Source organism: Sus scrofa, chromosome 3, assembly GCF_000003025.6.
Source record: "Sus scrofa isolate TJ Tabasco breed Duroc chromosome 3, Sscrofa11.1, whole genome shotgun sequence".
Taxonomy (NCBI): Eukaryota; Metazoa; Chordata; class Mammalia; order Artiodactyla; family Suidae; genus Sus; species Sus scrofa.
In genome coordinates this window covers 31,951,828-31,967,944 of record NC_010445.4, presented here as the reverse complement: position 1 = coordinate 31,967,944, position 16,117 = coordinate 31,951,828, and the positions used below count along the sequence as shown (strand labels likewise).

Below are 16,117 nucleotides of genomic sequence, written 5' to 3'. Positions count from 1 at the left end.
GGTCAAAACCGGTGAAGGCGGTCAGGAGACAGACAAACGCTCAGAGCCGTGCCTGGTGCTATGACTTGACAATGCCGCCCCTGTTCACCAAGTGGCTACTCTACCTGCCCCGAGGCTGAGCACGGTTGTAGGTATTCCTCTCGTGTTATCCTCACAGCAAGGCCTGAGGCAGGGGTTACTCCCGCCGCATTGTGCCCAGGGAAGCCCAAGGCTCGAGGCCACATGGGCAGCCAGCATCCCAGGGCTGGGATTTGAATGTGCTTGCCAAGCCCACTCTCTGTCGCCCTATTTGTACCCTGGCCCTTAGATCCCCGGCCAGTGCTCTGGCCTGGCCACCCCTTCTCTGCGGGATGGCTGAAGCGCAACGGGTTCAGAGGGCGGCGGAGAACAGCTCCGATGCGGGGAGCGCCACTGGCACCCTCCCCCCACCCCCCAACCCTGGCACGGCGATGGACCCAAGTCCTCTTCTAGTGACAGGTGATGTGCCCTTCACAGACCCGGAGGGGCCCCAAAAGAGACGCTCCGGCAGTTCTCTTTAGGAGGCAGGATGTGCTTCTGTCCAAAGAAGTGCTCTCACGATTATTTATTAATTGTGAAAGGGAAGAAAAAAAGAATAGGCTTTCCTGGAAGGGGATAAAAGTTCAATATGATAAACTCCCGAAAAGCAATCAAAGGCCAAAGAGGGCAGAAAAATAAAGGACAGAGAGAGAAAGGGAGACGATGAATCAAAGTGGCACGTGTGTGAGCAGCGCCCGCTCTGGGAAGGGCCCACACTTCCTGGTGATGGAGGCGCAGCGGCCGCTCGGAGCAAGAGCAATGCGGGGTGCTGGTGGCCATGAGTCAGGGAGAGCGGGGTTCAGCCCTGCCAAGTCACCAGGGCCCTGGGGATGAGCTGGTGACAGTGGAAACTGTAAAGCCACAGGAAGAAGAAATCACCACAGTCCCTCCACCCCAAAAAAAAAGCTTCACTAATATTCTAGTTCTCATCTGTGTTTTCTCTGCTTTTTTTTTTTTCTATTTCACTTTTTTCCCCTAATTTTTAGTTATCCAAGAAATACATGAGTTGATGTCTCATTTAAAAAAATATTTTTTGTAATGTTACAAACAGGACCTGAGTCCCCTTTGACCGCTCTTCCCCCATCCCCCCACCCCCCAGATGCCCACGGTTTGGCTCATCTCCTCCCAGACCCTTCTCCGTGCAGCGGCGGGCCTACATGCCGCTTTGCAGTGGGCCACACACAGCCTCATCCCTTCTCTCCAGTTCTGCAATCCACACAGCGCCAAACACCAAAAGAGTTTTCGTAACTCACTTGGTGGCAAAACCTGCCCTGAACTATTTATAGGCTGTTTATAAGACTTGCAAATGTCATTATTGTGAATAGACTTGTTTTTTTTTTTCCTGCAGAAATGTAATAGGTTTGGTTTTAACTGCCTGAGACCCAGCTGAGGGCGTGACCTAACGTATGCGTATGCCCCACGTGGCCTTTACCCCTTCAGTCTAAACCCCAGAACACATCCACCCTCGAGGGTTTAGGACAAGGGGGATGAATCTAGGTGTCTTACGCTTTAGACGGCCTCTTTTTGTTTTAAACCTAAGCAGCAGCAGCGGCATTCTGTGTACCTTTCTACAGCTTGATTTTTCAGACACCACTGTGAAGCAGAAACCTTTCTGGGTTAACACATAAATTTCGCACATTGCTTTTCAGGGCTGTGTAGTATTCCATGGTGTGCCTCCCACCCCGGCACCAGTTGCTTCCTGGTTTTTGCCATCACAAACAGTGCACAGTGGGCATCCATGGACACATGTACAGCCCACGATCAGACTTGCTGGGTTGTGGGGGGTTTTGTTTGGGGTTTTTTGTTTTTCCCTTCTCCCTATCCCCACACACCTGCTATTTCCTGTAAACAGAGGGTTCCTTTTTTTTTTAACTATAGTTGATTTATAACATTGTGTTAGTTTCAGGTATACAGCTTCATATTCCTTTTCATTATAGGGTATTATGAGATATTGACCGTAGTTCCCTGTGCTATACAGTAAATCCTTATCGTGCAGGGGTTTTGTTAGAACAATACCGCTGAGCCTGAAGCATTTCCCTGCACTGCCAAATACCTCTTCCTAATGCTTCATGTGTAATGGCCATAGAATAGTGTGAGTCTGTGTGCGCCTTTCTTACAGCTGCTGTGACAAAGTACCACAAACCAAATGGCCTAAACCAGCAGAAATGGTTCTTCTCACAGTTGTGAAGGGCCGAAGTCTGAGATCAAGGTGTCAGCAGGGTTGGTCCCTTCCGAAGGCGATGAGGGGCATCAGGCCCCTCTGTGGCTCCTAGTGGTTGGCTGGCCAGCTTGTCGTCCCTTGGCTTCTACACACATCACCCTGATCGCTGGCTTCATCTTCCCGTGGTTTTCCCTGCATGTGGCTCCGTGTCCTAATGTCCCCTTTTTATAGGGACACCATTCACACTGAATGACCTTCTTTCCAAATAAGTTCACATTCTGAGGAAGTAGGGGTCAGGACATCAACATAAGAATTTGAAGGAGTTCCCATCGTGGCTCAGCGGAAATGAACCCGACTGGTATCTATGAGGACACAGGTGCAATCCCTGGCCTCATTCCGTGGGTTAAGGATCCGGCGTTGCCATGAGCTGTGGTGTAGGTCGAAGTCTTGGCTTGGATCTGGCGTGGCTGTGGCTGTGGCTCTGGTGTAGGCCAACGGCTACAGCTCTGATTCGATCCCTAGCCTGGCAACTCCTTATGCCACGGGTGCAGCCTTTTGAAGGAGACTTAATTCAGCCTGGAACCGTCTGGATATTAGCTGGTATTTCCTTAGCCAGGCCTCTCATCTTGGCCACTGCAGTTGTTTCTGCTGCTTTTTGAGCTGCCCTTGGATGAGCATCCTCACCCCAAAATCTTCTTCCGAGTTTCCAGTTATTCCTTTAGGAGGCCCTCCTTAGGATTGGTGAGAATTCTCCAGTTGAGGGCTCTTGCTAGCACCTCACCAGGCTGCTTTCCCGAAAACAGAACGGGGTTTGGGGAGGACTGCTCCTCTGGCCACACCCAGACCCTGTATGTTTATCACGGGGTCTCCAGAGATGCTGGCCTGCTCGGCGCTTTGGGGCAAAGTCCCCTCCAGTGCGTGTGGGCGCAGTCCCCTGCCAGCGTTGGCACACACATCCTTTCCAGCAAGACTCATTTTCATTCTATCTCATATTCCTGCCAAAAAGAGAGTCCACAGGTTAATAGTAAAATAGAAACCGTAGCTCCAAATGCCCGTTTAGGGCACGTTCTCCTGCAGCCAGTACATGAATAAAGATTGCAGAAATCTGGGGCTCGCCGGGCACGAGGCATGAAATCAATCAGTGAAATTTCCCTCACAAGGCAGCCTGCCAAGCGAGACCAGGAGAGAGAAGTAAGCACTCCGGTCAGGTCAGTCTGTAAAGCCCACAGCAGCCTCCACCAACTCGCTGCCTCCAAAGACAATCAGATAACAAGCACTCAGCCACTTTGGGGGGCCGGGGCTGTCCGGGAGGGGGTGCTCCAGAGCCAGCCAACCCGAGGCCTTTTCAGGGCAGATTTGGACAACCGGAGCCCAGGGAAGATGCTGGGAGGTCGGAGCTGACCTCACGGGGCTTCGGGGAATGAGGCCGCAGAGGAGCCTTGGAGGAAACCGGGGGGGCTCTGTGCGCGATGAGCAGCCGGACAGGGCCAGTGCCCGCATACGCCCGCCAGGCCGGGGCGGCTGAAGAGAGACGCTTCACTCAGCAAGGCGAGGGCCGGCTGAGTGCAGAGAGCAGGATGCAGGGAAGGATAAATTTAGCCCGCGTTTCAGGGGAAAACATCGATCTCAAATGTAGTCCTGTCTTTTAAAGGAAAGTGGAAGCTGCAAGGCCGGTCATTTGGGACAGTTTCACTTGAACAGATAAAAGCCCAGGACAAAGGAACGCCTCTAGCCAGCCCACCCAGCTGGCAGAACCAGAGGCTGGCCTTTGACGGGAGGGCGGCCGGTTTGCGCGTGGGCAGCATGGATGGCCCACCCCCGCCCTCCTTTCTCATCCCCAAGAAAAGGTGCCACTTTGCTTTCTGGAGAGATTCAAGGCTTGTACTTCTGGTCCCAAACATTCACCTTCACAAGGAGTGACGCCAAGGCCCCAGCCCTGAGTGTGTGTGGCTGCTGACATCCCGCATGCCTCTCGTGTCCCAGCAGGGCCCCTTCCAGCCCCCATCACTGAACAGAGGACCTCTGGGGGCTATAGACAGATTTTTTTTTTCTTTAACGGGGCACTTCTGACGTTCAAGAGGCATCACAGGCATATTTCTACCTGAGCCAAGCCAGGGGACCCGTGGCTCCTCCCTGACAATAGAGCTTCTGTCTTAATGACACGTCCACCGCCGCCGCTGCCGCCGCCTCCTCGCTCGTCCGGTGGCCACAGCATCTTTCCTGCAGCCTCCCTCCGACACTGCTCCCTTGTTGGGCAGGGGAAGAGAGTCCAGCCTGTCAATATTTGGGGCACTCATCATCCGCATTCGGGCGCCAGGGGTCACTGAAAGGCTGAGACGTTTCCAGGAATCCAGGGCTCTACAAACGTGGGGCTGCCCGTAAAGGGTTTCCAGCGAGGGAAGGAGAGAAAGAAACCCCAAACTGGGCCCCGCCCCCGGCCACCAGCCCAAGCATTGTCCATTGTATCTGGGATTCCTGGGAAGAAATGTAGTCCACGTACACGGTGATGCGGGTCCCAGTTAATAATACATGTGGAGGAAGGAAAAAGGATGTTCAATATTTAAACATTTCAGAGCTCTTCGTTCGGTTTGCCAGTCACTGCCCTCCACCCTCTTCCTGGACGGCTCCATAAAACCGGGCATTCCTTCCCTAACTCCGCAGCTGGCATCAGAGATGTAGAGAGAGGGGGAAACGGAGCCTTCTCTAGGCAACCCCAAACCAGCAGTATTTCTTCTTGTTTGCTTTTGGCTTCTGCAGGGCAGGAAGAGAGATGGCAGGGTGGAAACTGAGGTCGTGAGGAAACCTCTGGCACTGGAAAGGGGTTCTTAAGCTTGGGGGTCATGTCTGGAGTTGTCTTAATTTTCCCATGGTCGCTTCTCTTGCTGGCACTAGCTCGTATGTTAACGTAAATTTTGTGCTTCGGTTCTTACCTCTGGCTTAACAATGAGACACTGCGGTCACGTTTGGGATGTCTGTCCAAATACCCCCCCCCCCCACTGCACATGGTCCCTAAAAGTTGCCTACGATGCAGAATTCTGTGAATCAATTCCTTTTTTCTTCTTGACACACATTATATAAAAGGAAAAGCATTCCTTTGGGGGGAGGAGGGAAAAAAACATTTGGCCCCAAGACATAATAAAATCATGCTTAAGGATGCAAGCAAACTTTAAAGTCTCTTAGTTAAAGGAAATCAATACTTTTATGATGAAATATTAATAATACTAAAAAAAAAAAAAGTCAAAACTACAAATGCAGAACAGCCGGGGTGATTTTAACGTCAAACGCATTAGCTTAGCATTTGCAGGGGAGCACGAAGGGAAAACCGGAGCTCATCTGAGAAGCCCCTCCAAGCCCTCGTAGCCCCTCTTTGCACTTTCCAGGCATTTCCATCAAGAAGACACACACCTCCCCTTAAATGCCAAGATCATTCCCAAACATTTTGTTGAAGCTGCTGCCTTTGGCAAGTGAGAAGATGAATCCAAGCTGAAGAGAGAGGTACACACATGTGAGCCTCCACACGCACACAACATGTGAGCACACAGACACACACACGGGTGTGATGGGAACTGAGAAGGGAGAGCCAGGGCAAAGGCACGTGTTTGACTACCCAGCCGGCTGTTTCCCCATCCCCTTCCTCCAGGAATCCCTCCATGGAGGTCTGTGGGAGGGACCAGTTCGTATCAGGTTGAATCATAGGAAGGTGCCACTTTGATTGGTCATGTTGGTTGAATATGGGCCATTTCATAGGGGTCCCTCTAAAGCATTCAACTCTCCAGCAAAGAAACACTAACAACTAGGATGCAGTCATATGTGTCTTGAACCCACACCTAACAGGCTGAGATGGTAAGAATTTAGGCGAAAGCGACAAGAACCCCATTTTCTCATACCCTGTTTTCATATAAATCCCTTAAACTTAGGAGATTTAAATTTCCCTTAGAAAAGCCCTGTCCCTCTTGACTCCTAAACCCTCCAGTCCTAACAGCTAAAGGGCAACTAACACGGGGAAGGATTCTGCTTTGTGCTGTGTTGTTACCTCTCCTGAGCTGAGCTGTTCCTTCCTTCACGTACCCCAGCTGTAAAGACGCTCATAAGTGTGAAGATCCCCAGTTCTTGCCTCATTGGGCACAGATTCCAGGTCCCCCAGGTGCCAGCTAAGGACTCAGCGAAGCCTGCGCTGCCCCAGCACTTAGACCACAGCAACTTGTTCGAGCCTTGCAGGCCCTGTTGTCACCCCACCTTACAAGTGAGAGCCACGGGCTTGTGGGGGAGTTGGTCCCTCAGAGCCACACGCCCCCGCGGGGTGGCCGGAACCCGGCGCTCTCTTTGCTCCCCCACACCCCGTGCCCAGAGTGGGAACTGCAGGCCCAGAGCCAAATGTTTCCTCCCGAGGCTCCTCCGGTGTGGGTGACGGGGACGTGGGCGCCACTGCCTGATGGCCCGTGCCCCCCAGTTCTGCCAGGACAGGAGGTGACAGTCCGGCCACCTCAGTCGTGGCTGTTGAAGCTGGCTCGGGGCTGATAGCCATCGCGGTCGTTGTGTGGCTCCTCACACACTCCCTGATCCCATCTGCCCCACATGGTCCAGATAGCATCGCCACGTCTTCTTGTCGCTGATGTGTCATCAAATGTCATCGTCTGTTGGTCTGGCCTAACCCCAGTCTGTTATGACACACAGTGGGAGAGGCTGTGGTGACGTGGCCCCACCGCAGCAGCAGCCCCCCCACCCTCTGCAGAGCCCCAGTCCCAGCCGACATGCACAGAACAGGACCAGGGCTGTGTGGGCTGCTTTGGGAGTGTGGGCATCAAAAGGTGTCTCTGGCCCCTTGGCACACCATCACCTGGTCAAACACACGGGGCAGGCATGTGTGTCAGCGTGGGATGTGCCACGCGGCCTTGCCCCTTCTGTCCTGAGAGCACAGAGCAGGCTGCTGGGATGAGAGACTGGGCCAGTGAGAATCTCAGAGGTCGTCCTTGGCAGGCAGGGCTGTAGCTGACCCACCTCGGCCCTGCCCGCTGGTTCCAGGCTCAGCCCTCTTCAGCCTGGGAGCCACAGGAGTCAGGGGTCAGGGACCCCCGTCCCCCTCCGTCTGGAAGTGCTTCCTTTCTTAAAAAAAAAATTGTTTATTATAGTTGATTGCAGTGTTCTGTCCACTTCTGCTGCCCAGCCGAGTCACCCAGCCACACATCCATGCACAGTCTTTTTTCACATTTTCCTCCATCAAGTTCCGTCACCAAGGATCAGATATAGTTCCCTGGGGAAGGGCTTCCTGATAACTGTCTAACTCACCTCCCTCTTGCTGCTCTTTCAGCCCCGTTTTCTGCCTCCGTAAAGAGGCAGCCGAGATGGCCACCGCTGGCCTGGCTAATGCCGTGGCTGAGAGACTGTTGTGGAGCTCTCTGCTTACTGTTGTACGGCCGGTAATGCCATCGGAGGAGGGCAGGGGCTGGGCAGGCAGGGCCTGGGCCTGGGGAGTGAAGCCCAAGTCCCGCTCTACACCACGAGAGTCTCAGAGACCCCACCTGCCCGCCAGCCCTCTGTGGCCTGCGGAGGGGCTGTGTGCGTCCCAGGCAGCAGAGAGAGGCCCGCACGTGAAGTGCTCATGGTCACACAGCGCCCCCCCACCCTGCGACCGAAGGGCCACTTAGACCATGGATCTTAGTCACTCAGACCTTGAACCTTAGACACTCTGACCTTGGATCTCAGACACTCAGACCTTGCACCTTAGACACTCTGACCTTGGACCTTAGACACTCAGACCTTGGACCTTAGACACTCTGACCTTGGACCTTGGACACTTTGACCTTGGGCCTTGGACACTCTGACCTTGGACCTTAGACACTCTGACCTTGGACACTCTGACCTTGGACCTTGGACACTTTGACCTTGGACCTTAGACACTCAGACCACGGACCTTAGGCACTCTGACCTTGGACCTTGGACACTTTGACCTTGGATCTCTCCCGTGGGTGGCAGCCCACACAGGCAGGCCTCACCTGAGAAAGAAAACACCCTGAGGGGCAGAGTTGGGATAGAGGTTCCCCAAGAAAACAAGATACTGAAAGACCATTTTTTCTTTTCTGCAGGTTTTCAAGTATAGTCCTTAAAATCCAAGAGGATTTGTCCATGGATAAACAGCTATAGGCTAAAAGAGCCTGCACGTTCCCAGCTATTTTTATATATCAGACATGTTATCCCTTAAAAAGCAACCAGAAATAAAAGCCTTTAAGCATTTTGAGGCGCAGTCAGTGACCCAGGGGTCACCTGTGGTGAGGCTGCTCAGGCTGGGCCCACCGAGGCAGTAGAAGTGCCCTCTTCCCAGATGCTCGATATGCAGATCTGTCCCCAGGGCTGGACAGGAAGAGCACAGGAAGAAAATCAGAAAATCACCTAGGGTCCCCAGTTGGGGGGAGGCCAGATCTTGCCCCCAGAGCCCAGAGTTTTGTGCCTGCAACCCTGAGACAGTAAATCTTGTGACTCACTTAGGGGAGACTGAGGAGGGTCCCTGTGCAGACACCAAAGCCTCGGGGTCCTAGCAGGGAGTGAGGGGACCGCGGGGGACCCCCAGGGTCCTGCCAGCCTGCAGGGTCACTGCTGTTCTGCATCCTGTGCCTGTGTTGGTGGATTCCTTCCTCGTTGTGCGAATTCCTTAGAGGAGGCCTGGGGGGCACCTGGCCTGCCTGGCCCAGCGGGTGCACGGCTGTTGGACTTGACTCTGAACCCTTCTTCCTCCCCCTCCCCCCTCCCCCGTTCCCCCAACGTTCTTTGAAGGGTCGAAGGCCATTTGGCTTTTCTGGTGGGGGCCTCCAGCTTAGTGGCTCCCCCACCTCTGGGCATTGCTTGCATCTTGTAGGGGGAGGGGTTGTCAGAAGCCTGCGGAGACAGCTCTGTGAAGCCTGCGGGCCTTGTGGGCTGCAGCCTGTCCAGAGCCACTGCAGGCTGAAGTGCCACACTTGTCTCAGCCCAGCCCCTCCTCTCTCGCCCCGGGGCCCTGGCAGACGGCGGGAGGTGAAAGGGCAGAGCCGAGGAAGGAGCCAGCGGGGGAGAAGTAAGGCCATGGCCGCACTTGCCATCTTCAGCTGTGTGCGCGGGGTCACGGGGCCGATTGATTTTTTTACTGTTTCCCAGCATCGAGGAGTGGTGAGAAAAATACAAACGCTGCATCCTCACAACCTGCAGCCCGCGCCGCCTCCAGGCTGCAGCCGTGCAGCGGATCTGCTTGTGAGAGGCAGGCTCAGGCACCCCCGCCCGGTCCTCCTTCCAGCTGAGGTTGTGGAAAATGCAGGGGTGTCAGCCCTCAAGCGTGAATAGACATTGGTTTTCCGTTAGGGCAGACGGCTCTCCCCTCCGAATCTTAGAGCTTTTCCTAAAATAGGTCTCTTAAAACTGGACTTCTTTGAAGCACATCTCTGGGAGCCTTCATTGGCTTGGCGTCACGTGCCTCAGACTCAGACACTTCGGGAGCTGAGCAGGGTGGCTATGGTGTGTGACACCAGCCTCCTCAGCCTGGAGCAGGGGCGCACATACGTACCAGATGCGCTATGTTTGGCCTGCCTGGGGCTGCCTGCTTCTTTTATTAAAAAAAAAAAAACTGTGGAGTTTCCTGGCGGGTTGGTGGGTTAAGGATCTGGCATTGTCACTACTGTGGCACAGGTGTGATCCCCAGCCCGGGAACTTCATCATGCTGCAGGCACAGCCCCCCAAAACCCACAAAACAACCACAAAAAAAAGGAATGTGGCATAAGTTATCAACAATTTTCAAATCAGGAGATTTGACCCCAAAATCCATATATCCAGGCTCTCTGGAAGAACAGAAAACCTCGGCCACGCTGAGGCCCACTTTCGCAGGTGGCAGCGGGCAGGTTTTCCCCGTCCCCTCCAGTCCCTGTCGCTCCCTGACACAGGCAGACTGTCCCACGTACCTTGCCTGTTTCCCTGATAGAAGAGGAGAGCTGCTCGGCACCCATGCCACAGACAAGGGACAGCAGATGGCAAGTCCAGGGGGCCATCCTCCTTCCACCCCCGCCTCTCCTCTGTCGCTGACGTGACCGTCCAGCCCTTGAGACTCAAGTTTGCAGCCCATAGGCACGAGGCTTTGAAGGACCCACCTGCATATCTGTGATTTTTGTTGTTGTTGTTTATTTTTTTATTTTCTTTTGTCTTTTTTTTCTTTCTTTCTTTCTTTTGTCTTTACATCTGTGATTTTCAAAGGTAGGATCTGCACAGTTTCTGGAAAAGACAGGGGAAGCCCAATCTTGGTCAGGCCCGGTGCAGCTGGGAAGTTCCATTTTCATGTTGTGTGTGCCTGGGTTTCACTGTGGAGAAGAAGCTTCGAGAAGTGTTGGGACGCGGCCTTCTCTTTCCGGAGCGAGGCCCCATCTCCAGCCAGGCAGCCGGATCCTCCGGAAAGACCTGTTGGGGCCGAGGCCCAGGACGCTGCGAGGGGACGGGAGTCTTGCCCATGAGCTGGCATGTCACGACAGCTAGGTCACCTGGGACGGTGTTCCTTGAGGTCTTGGCTCCCGGGAAGCGCAGAGCCGGTGGTGACAGCAGCATCCCCTCGCTGGAAGTCATTCTGGTGTAGCTTTTCCCTTGCCACCCACCTTTCTTGTTGGACGGTCAGGGTTCAGTTTGCGTTTTAGTGGCTTTCGTAGTATCTGTGGTGTTTGGGTTTAGCTTTTACAATATAAGCCACCTCAGATCCTTCCTGGAAGCAGGTGTCAGAGTCTGTAAGGGATGAGGCTATGACGTCAGTGCCGTGCAGTGCTCAGAATACCTGAGGTAAATTCCTGTTTTTTTTCCTTTGGCTTTTAGGGCCACACCCACAGCACATGGAAGTTCCCAGGCTAGGGTTCAGAGCTACAGCTGCCAGCCTACGCCACAGCTCCTGGCCACGCCAGATCCTTAGCCCACTGAGCAAGGCCAGGGATCGAACCTATGTCCTCATGGATACCAGTTGAGTTTGTTACCACTGAGCCACAACAGGAACTCCCCTAATGTAAATTCTAAGCCTGTGGGGTTCCTTCCTCTTCAGCTCTCTAAAAGGTCCCTGTGTGGAGTTCCCTGGTGGCCCAGCAGGTTAAGGATCCAGTACTGCCATCACTGTGGCTTGGGTCACTGCTGTGGCAAGGGTTTGATCCCTGGCCGGGAAACTTCTGTATGCTGAGGGCATAGCCAAATAAATAAATAAAGTCCCTGAGGGATCCCGTGGTGCTCAGGCAGTTTTCACATTTTCCAGTTTTCAACCCGAAACCGTTGCACTTCAGTGCCGTAACCAACATCGGTGGAGAAATCATAGCGTGCAGACCAGCCCGGGCTCTGGGCAGACGGCAGAGGTCAGCCGAGGCCTCCCTGCTCCTCGGAGGTTTAGGAAACCTTTGGCTCAAACCCCACGGTCCTCGAGCCTGCGCACGAGCAAGCCCTCCCGCCCTTCACTCTCTTGAAGTCCCTGCTGCTTCCAGGTCTTGCCCTCACGTGTAAACCTCTGCGTGGCCCGGTGTGAACCCAGGGGGAGACTCAGACCCCTCGCTGGTGTCCACCCAAGATAGTCCACATGCAGCCCCCAAGGAAAGAGTTGAAGCGTTGACTCCAGAAGACGTGGGGGGTCGTGGGGAAGTCACCTCCCCATCTCAGTTGCCCCTTCCCCTCTTTCGCCTCACTCCACCACTCCCTGAGTTCCCCCAGGAAGGACAGGAATGTGGCATAAGTTATCAACAATTTTCAAATCAGGAGATTTGACACCAGTTGGATTCTTCACCCACTGAGTCACAATGGGAACTCCTACCTCTTTCCTCTTAAGAAGCCTTCCTAGAAGGCCAGCGTGTCACTTTCATTCCTATCTCATTGGCCACAGCTTTGTCAGTCACACGGCCAGACCTAGCTGCCAGGTTCTGTAATTGCAGATGAGGGGAGAATAGGTATTGGGGGACAGCTCACAGTATCACGAACACTGTGAACCCCGGAGGATTCCAGGCACTAGCTCTTAAAATAATGACAGTTGTTGCCCAAAACAGCGAAGCATCTTTGCAGTCAAGTTTCTATGCCCTACTTGGGCACATGCCTTCCTTGGGCTGATGAGGCCCCAAGGCTGCACAGGGCAGGCTGAGCAAGCACAAGGGAAAGAACAGTTAAACCCCACCGGCTGCAGACACTCTTGCCCAAGCTGGCCCTGAGCTGTGTGAGCCTCAGAGGACAGGGGAGGGATTTGTGAAGACAGAAAAGAGGCAGAAGGGAATTTCAGGCCAAGGGAACGGCCCCGCTTAGGCCAAGAGCAGCAGCTCTTGTCACACAGTCTGAGACCTACCTGAGCTGCTGGAGGCAGATGGCCCCATCGTCAGGCCCTCCCCCCACCCCCACTGACTGGGGAGGTGAGAGGTAGGGTCCGAGGAGGGAGCTGTTGAGAGGTCCCTGGGGGTTGGAACATCCCCAGGTCCTGTGGATTTGACCGAAAATCCCAGGATAAATAGCAGAGCTGATTAACTGAAATGCCTGCGAGCAGCAGGCAAGTCAAGTTGGGGAAGAGAAGGAACCAGCTCCCTCCCCACCTCCAGTCGCTGCCACGTGGGGATGGGGCCCAGTGATACCAGCTCTGTTTTATTTTTTTGTTTTATTTTTTTATTTTTTGTCTTTTTTTCTTGCCTTTTCTAGGCATATGGAGGTTCCCAGGCTAGGGGCTGAATCAGAGCTGTGGCCGCCAGCCTGCACCAGAGCCACAGCAACACGGGATCCGAGCCGCGTCTGCAACCTACACCGCAGCTCATGGCAATGCCGAATCTTTAACCCCCTGAGCAAGGCCAGGGATCAAACCCACAACCTCGTGGTTCCCAGTCAGATTCATTAACCACTGAGCCACAATGAGAACTCCAGCTCTTCCTGTTTTATAAGAAGCCAGAAATCCAGACTCATATGTAGAATCTCCTGGGGTGTGGATGGTGGTGCCTAAAACAAGCAAACAGTGTGAGCAAAGCAAAGCACATCTGGAGTTCCCTGGCGGCTCAGCAGGTTAAGGATCTGATGTTGTCACTGCTGTGGCTCGGGTCACTGCTATGGTGCAGGTGTGATCCCTGGCCCAGGAACTTCCGTGGCCACAGAAATAAATAACTGCAACACATCTGCAGGCCTCTGGGCTGCAACTGGCTGGCCCTGGCCCCTGCCTCCCATGGCCACCTGTCCTCACGGGGAAAGCTTTAGTGGGTGTTCCACGTACAATGTTATAGGTGCCCAGCACATATGTCCAGGGTGCACTTTTCCGGGTCCTCTCCTTTGCCTGCCTCCCAGGGAGGTCGTGGGCTTCAGGTCAAGTTCAGGTTTATGGGTAAAGAGAAAACTACCCACCGTTTAAGCCGGGAGATCCTCACCAACTGTATTGTGTTTCACGAAAAGACCCAGAGGCCCCTGAAGGAGGGGGGGCTTGTCCAAGGTGAAAAGGCCCCGTGGGCAGAGCTCGGTCGCGCCCTTGGGGTTCCGACTCCCAGCTCAGCACTCCCTCTCTCAATGGGTCTAAAATAGAAGGCTGACCTTTTGGTGGTATTTTTGTGCTCGACACATGCCAGAGAGTTACTCTTGAGTTCATCTTCCCAGAGTAACTGTCAGAAAGGGGCCAGAGGGCAGCAGGAAGACCCCGGCCTGACCCTGTGGAGCCCGGACTCCTGGAAAGCAGGGGATGCCTGTCCCCGCTGGCCCAGGTCCACCTGCTGGGAGCCTCATGCCTGGCCAGCCCGGGGAGGCCCTTAGCGAGAGCCGGGGAGAGCGCTTTGGAGTCCGGAGCCGGTCCCGGGGCTGTTAGGGCCTCCGGCTCTGGCCTGTCCAGCTCCCAGACAGCTGGATGCCTTCTTCATCCTCCATCCTTTCCCTGGTTTAAAATAACATTCAGAGGGGGAGTCTTGGAAAATTCGGACAAGCACAACAAATGAAAGCTCAGCATAAACCACCCGCTTCTGCCACGACTTCGGCTTGAACCCCTCCAGTCTGCTCCCCATGCAAGGAGGAAGGCAGAAGCGGGATTTGGTTTGGTTTTGCTTTTCTCTTTTTTTTTTTTCTGCCATGGGACATGCTTCTTCTAACCTTCTCTCATTTACTGTGTCTTGAGCGTTTCCCCCTTACGTAATCCTTTCCACCAGCAGCGTGTTTGACCATCTTCCGCATCCAGCTGCCGCATGGGTAGGGGCTCCCGTTCCCTGTCACACCCCCGTGCTTTCATCGCCCGAGCAGTTCCTGCCACGGCCCCCTCAGCAGCGTAAATTTCTAGATGCGGAATCAGCCGGCTGGTGTGAAAATCCATACGGCCTTTGATATGCGTTCCGCAGGCTGTTCTTGAGACATCCTCAGGGAGGGCCAGGAATTTTATCTGCTGGGCAAGCTCTCAGGGAGGCCGTCTGCCTGTGCCCTTGTCCCGTGATCTCTGGCACATCTGCGCATTTGCAAGGACTTGGCAGCCCGTGCATGTTTGACTCACGCCCAGAAAGCCCCTTGGCGCCTCTGCCAGAGCCAGCTCATCAGGAACTGGCTTCCAGGGGTGAAGCAAGAGCAGGGGAGGCTTCCGGCTGCAGGCGCTGGTCCTGAGTTTTCTGCCGGGGCCCCCCAGCCCCCCGATGGGTCACACCGGCTCTCAAAGTGTTGCCCCCTCCATGTGGGAAGGAGCCCCATGAAATTGCAAGGGGAATCTGGACACCTTGCTAAAAAGCAAACCAGAAACATTGCCGAGCCTTTCTGGTCCTTGTGCCATGGAAAGAAGGGAGGTGGATTTGGGAGGGCCGCAGGGGAGGGAAAGATGCTTTCAGTTGCCTCTGCTGAGCTGGACCCGCCAACAGGTGGTATCGGCGGTTGGGGATTTTTTTTTTTTTTTCCTATTTAACTCTGAGCACCTGCAGGAGGTGCACTGTATTTTTTTGTCAGTCTGTGGCTTGACCTCTGGTCTGTTCCCCAAATGAAGAACCCTTAGTACCCTGACTGCAATCTCAGCATCTTCTCTGCTGCACACTCCACCCAGCGAGTCTCACAGTAACAAACCAGGGCTTTAAAAAAAGCGAGAGAAAAGACGTGTGTCTCGGGAGAAGGGGCCAGTGACAGCCACATCATTCGTCTGTTTGGGCTGGGGCGTTGTCAGCGTAAAAGGCTGAGGCGCAGCCCTGTTAGCACACTCCCCCACCCCTCTGTCTACGGTTCTGATAAATAAGCAGCTCAGGAAGAGCCATCCTGACATTTTGATTTGTGAAGGAGTGATTCATTTTCGAGGCAGACAAACAGCTGGTAAACTTGGGGGTTTACCACTTGAAGTGATTAAGCCCTAAGCAGCTATTAGGCTGGTTCCATGGGGCTGTGGCCGCCTGCCCCCCGGGAATCTTCCTGACGGGTGTTTGGATTTGCCTTGATGTGTGCCGTCGTTAATCAGAGCCCACCACACACACACACACACACACACACACACACACACACACACACACACACACAGGGTTTATCACATAATGCCTCTTCCTGAGAACTCCAGCACGTTAATCCTGCTGTTCTTGGCACGGAGCTGTCTGTGACAGGTGGGGGCAGGGAACTCAGCCACCAGGCTCCCTCCAGGCCTCACCTCCACATGCCGTTTCATCCACCCGAACGGGGCGCCTGGCTGGGAGTGTACATAGGGATCCAGCTTTTAGGGAGCTGATCCTTAGACAAGAATAACTTCACACAAATAGGACAGAATAGCTCCTCCGAGGTGGCCGGGTATGGGTTCCCCAAGTCCTGAGGTGGGGACAGAGCAGGGTGTCCCCTCACATCCTCCCCCTCCCCAGGCCTGCCCACCAGTGGGTGAAGGGAGGCAGCCTCAGCGAAGTGGGGAGACTTGCCCGGGGCCCGCCCCATGGCCTGTACGTGGGCAGATCTGGAGGGAACCCAAGCTTTCCTGGGGCCAGAGCC

General features: G+C 54.3%; 1 protein-coding gene across 20 annotated transcripts in view; it reads left to right on the top strand.

Moving 5' to 3' along the window:
* CLEC16A (C-type lectin domain containing 16A) overlaps nucleotides 1–16,117 on the top strand; it is a 220,211-nt gene that overhangs the window by 190,399 nt on the left and 13,695 nt on the right. The window contains exon 24 of one of the 20 annotated variants that reach the window (XM_021086631.1): nucleotides 8,302–8,794. The exons of the other annotated variants lie outside the window; for them this stretch is intronic. Coding sequence (XP_020942290.1) covers nucleotides 8,302–8,315 — 14 coding nt within the window. The 3' untranslated portion in view covers nucleotides 8,316–8,794. Of the gene's footprint in view, nucleotides 1–8,301; nucleotides 8,795–16,117 lie in introns of those variants that run through there. 20 annotated transcript variants of the gene reach the window in all.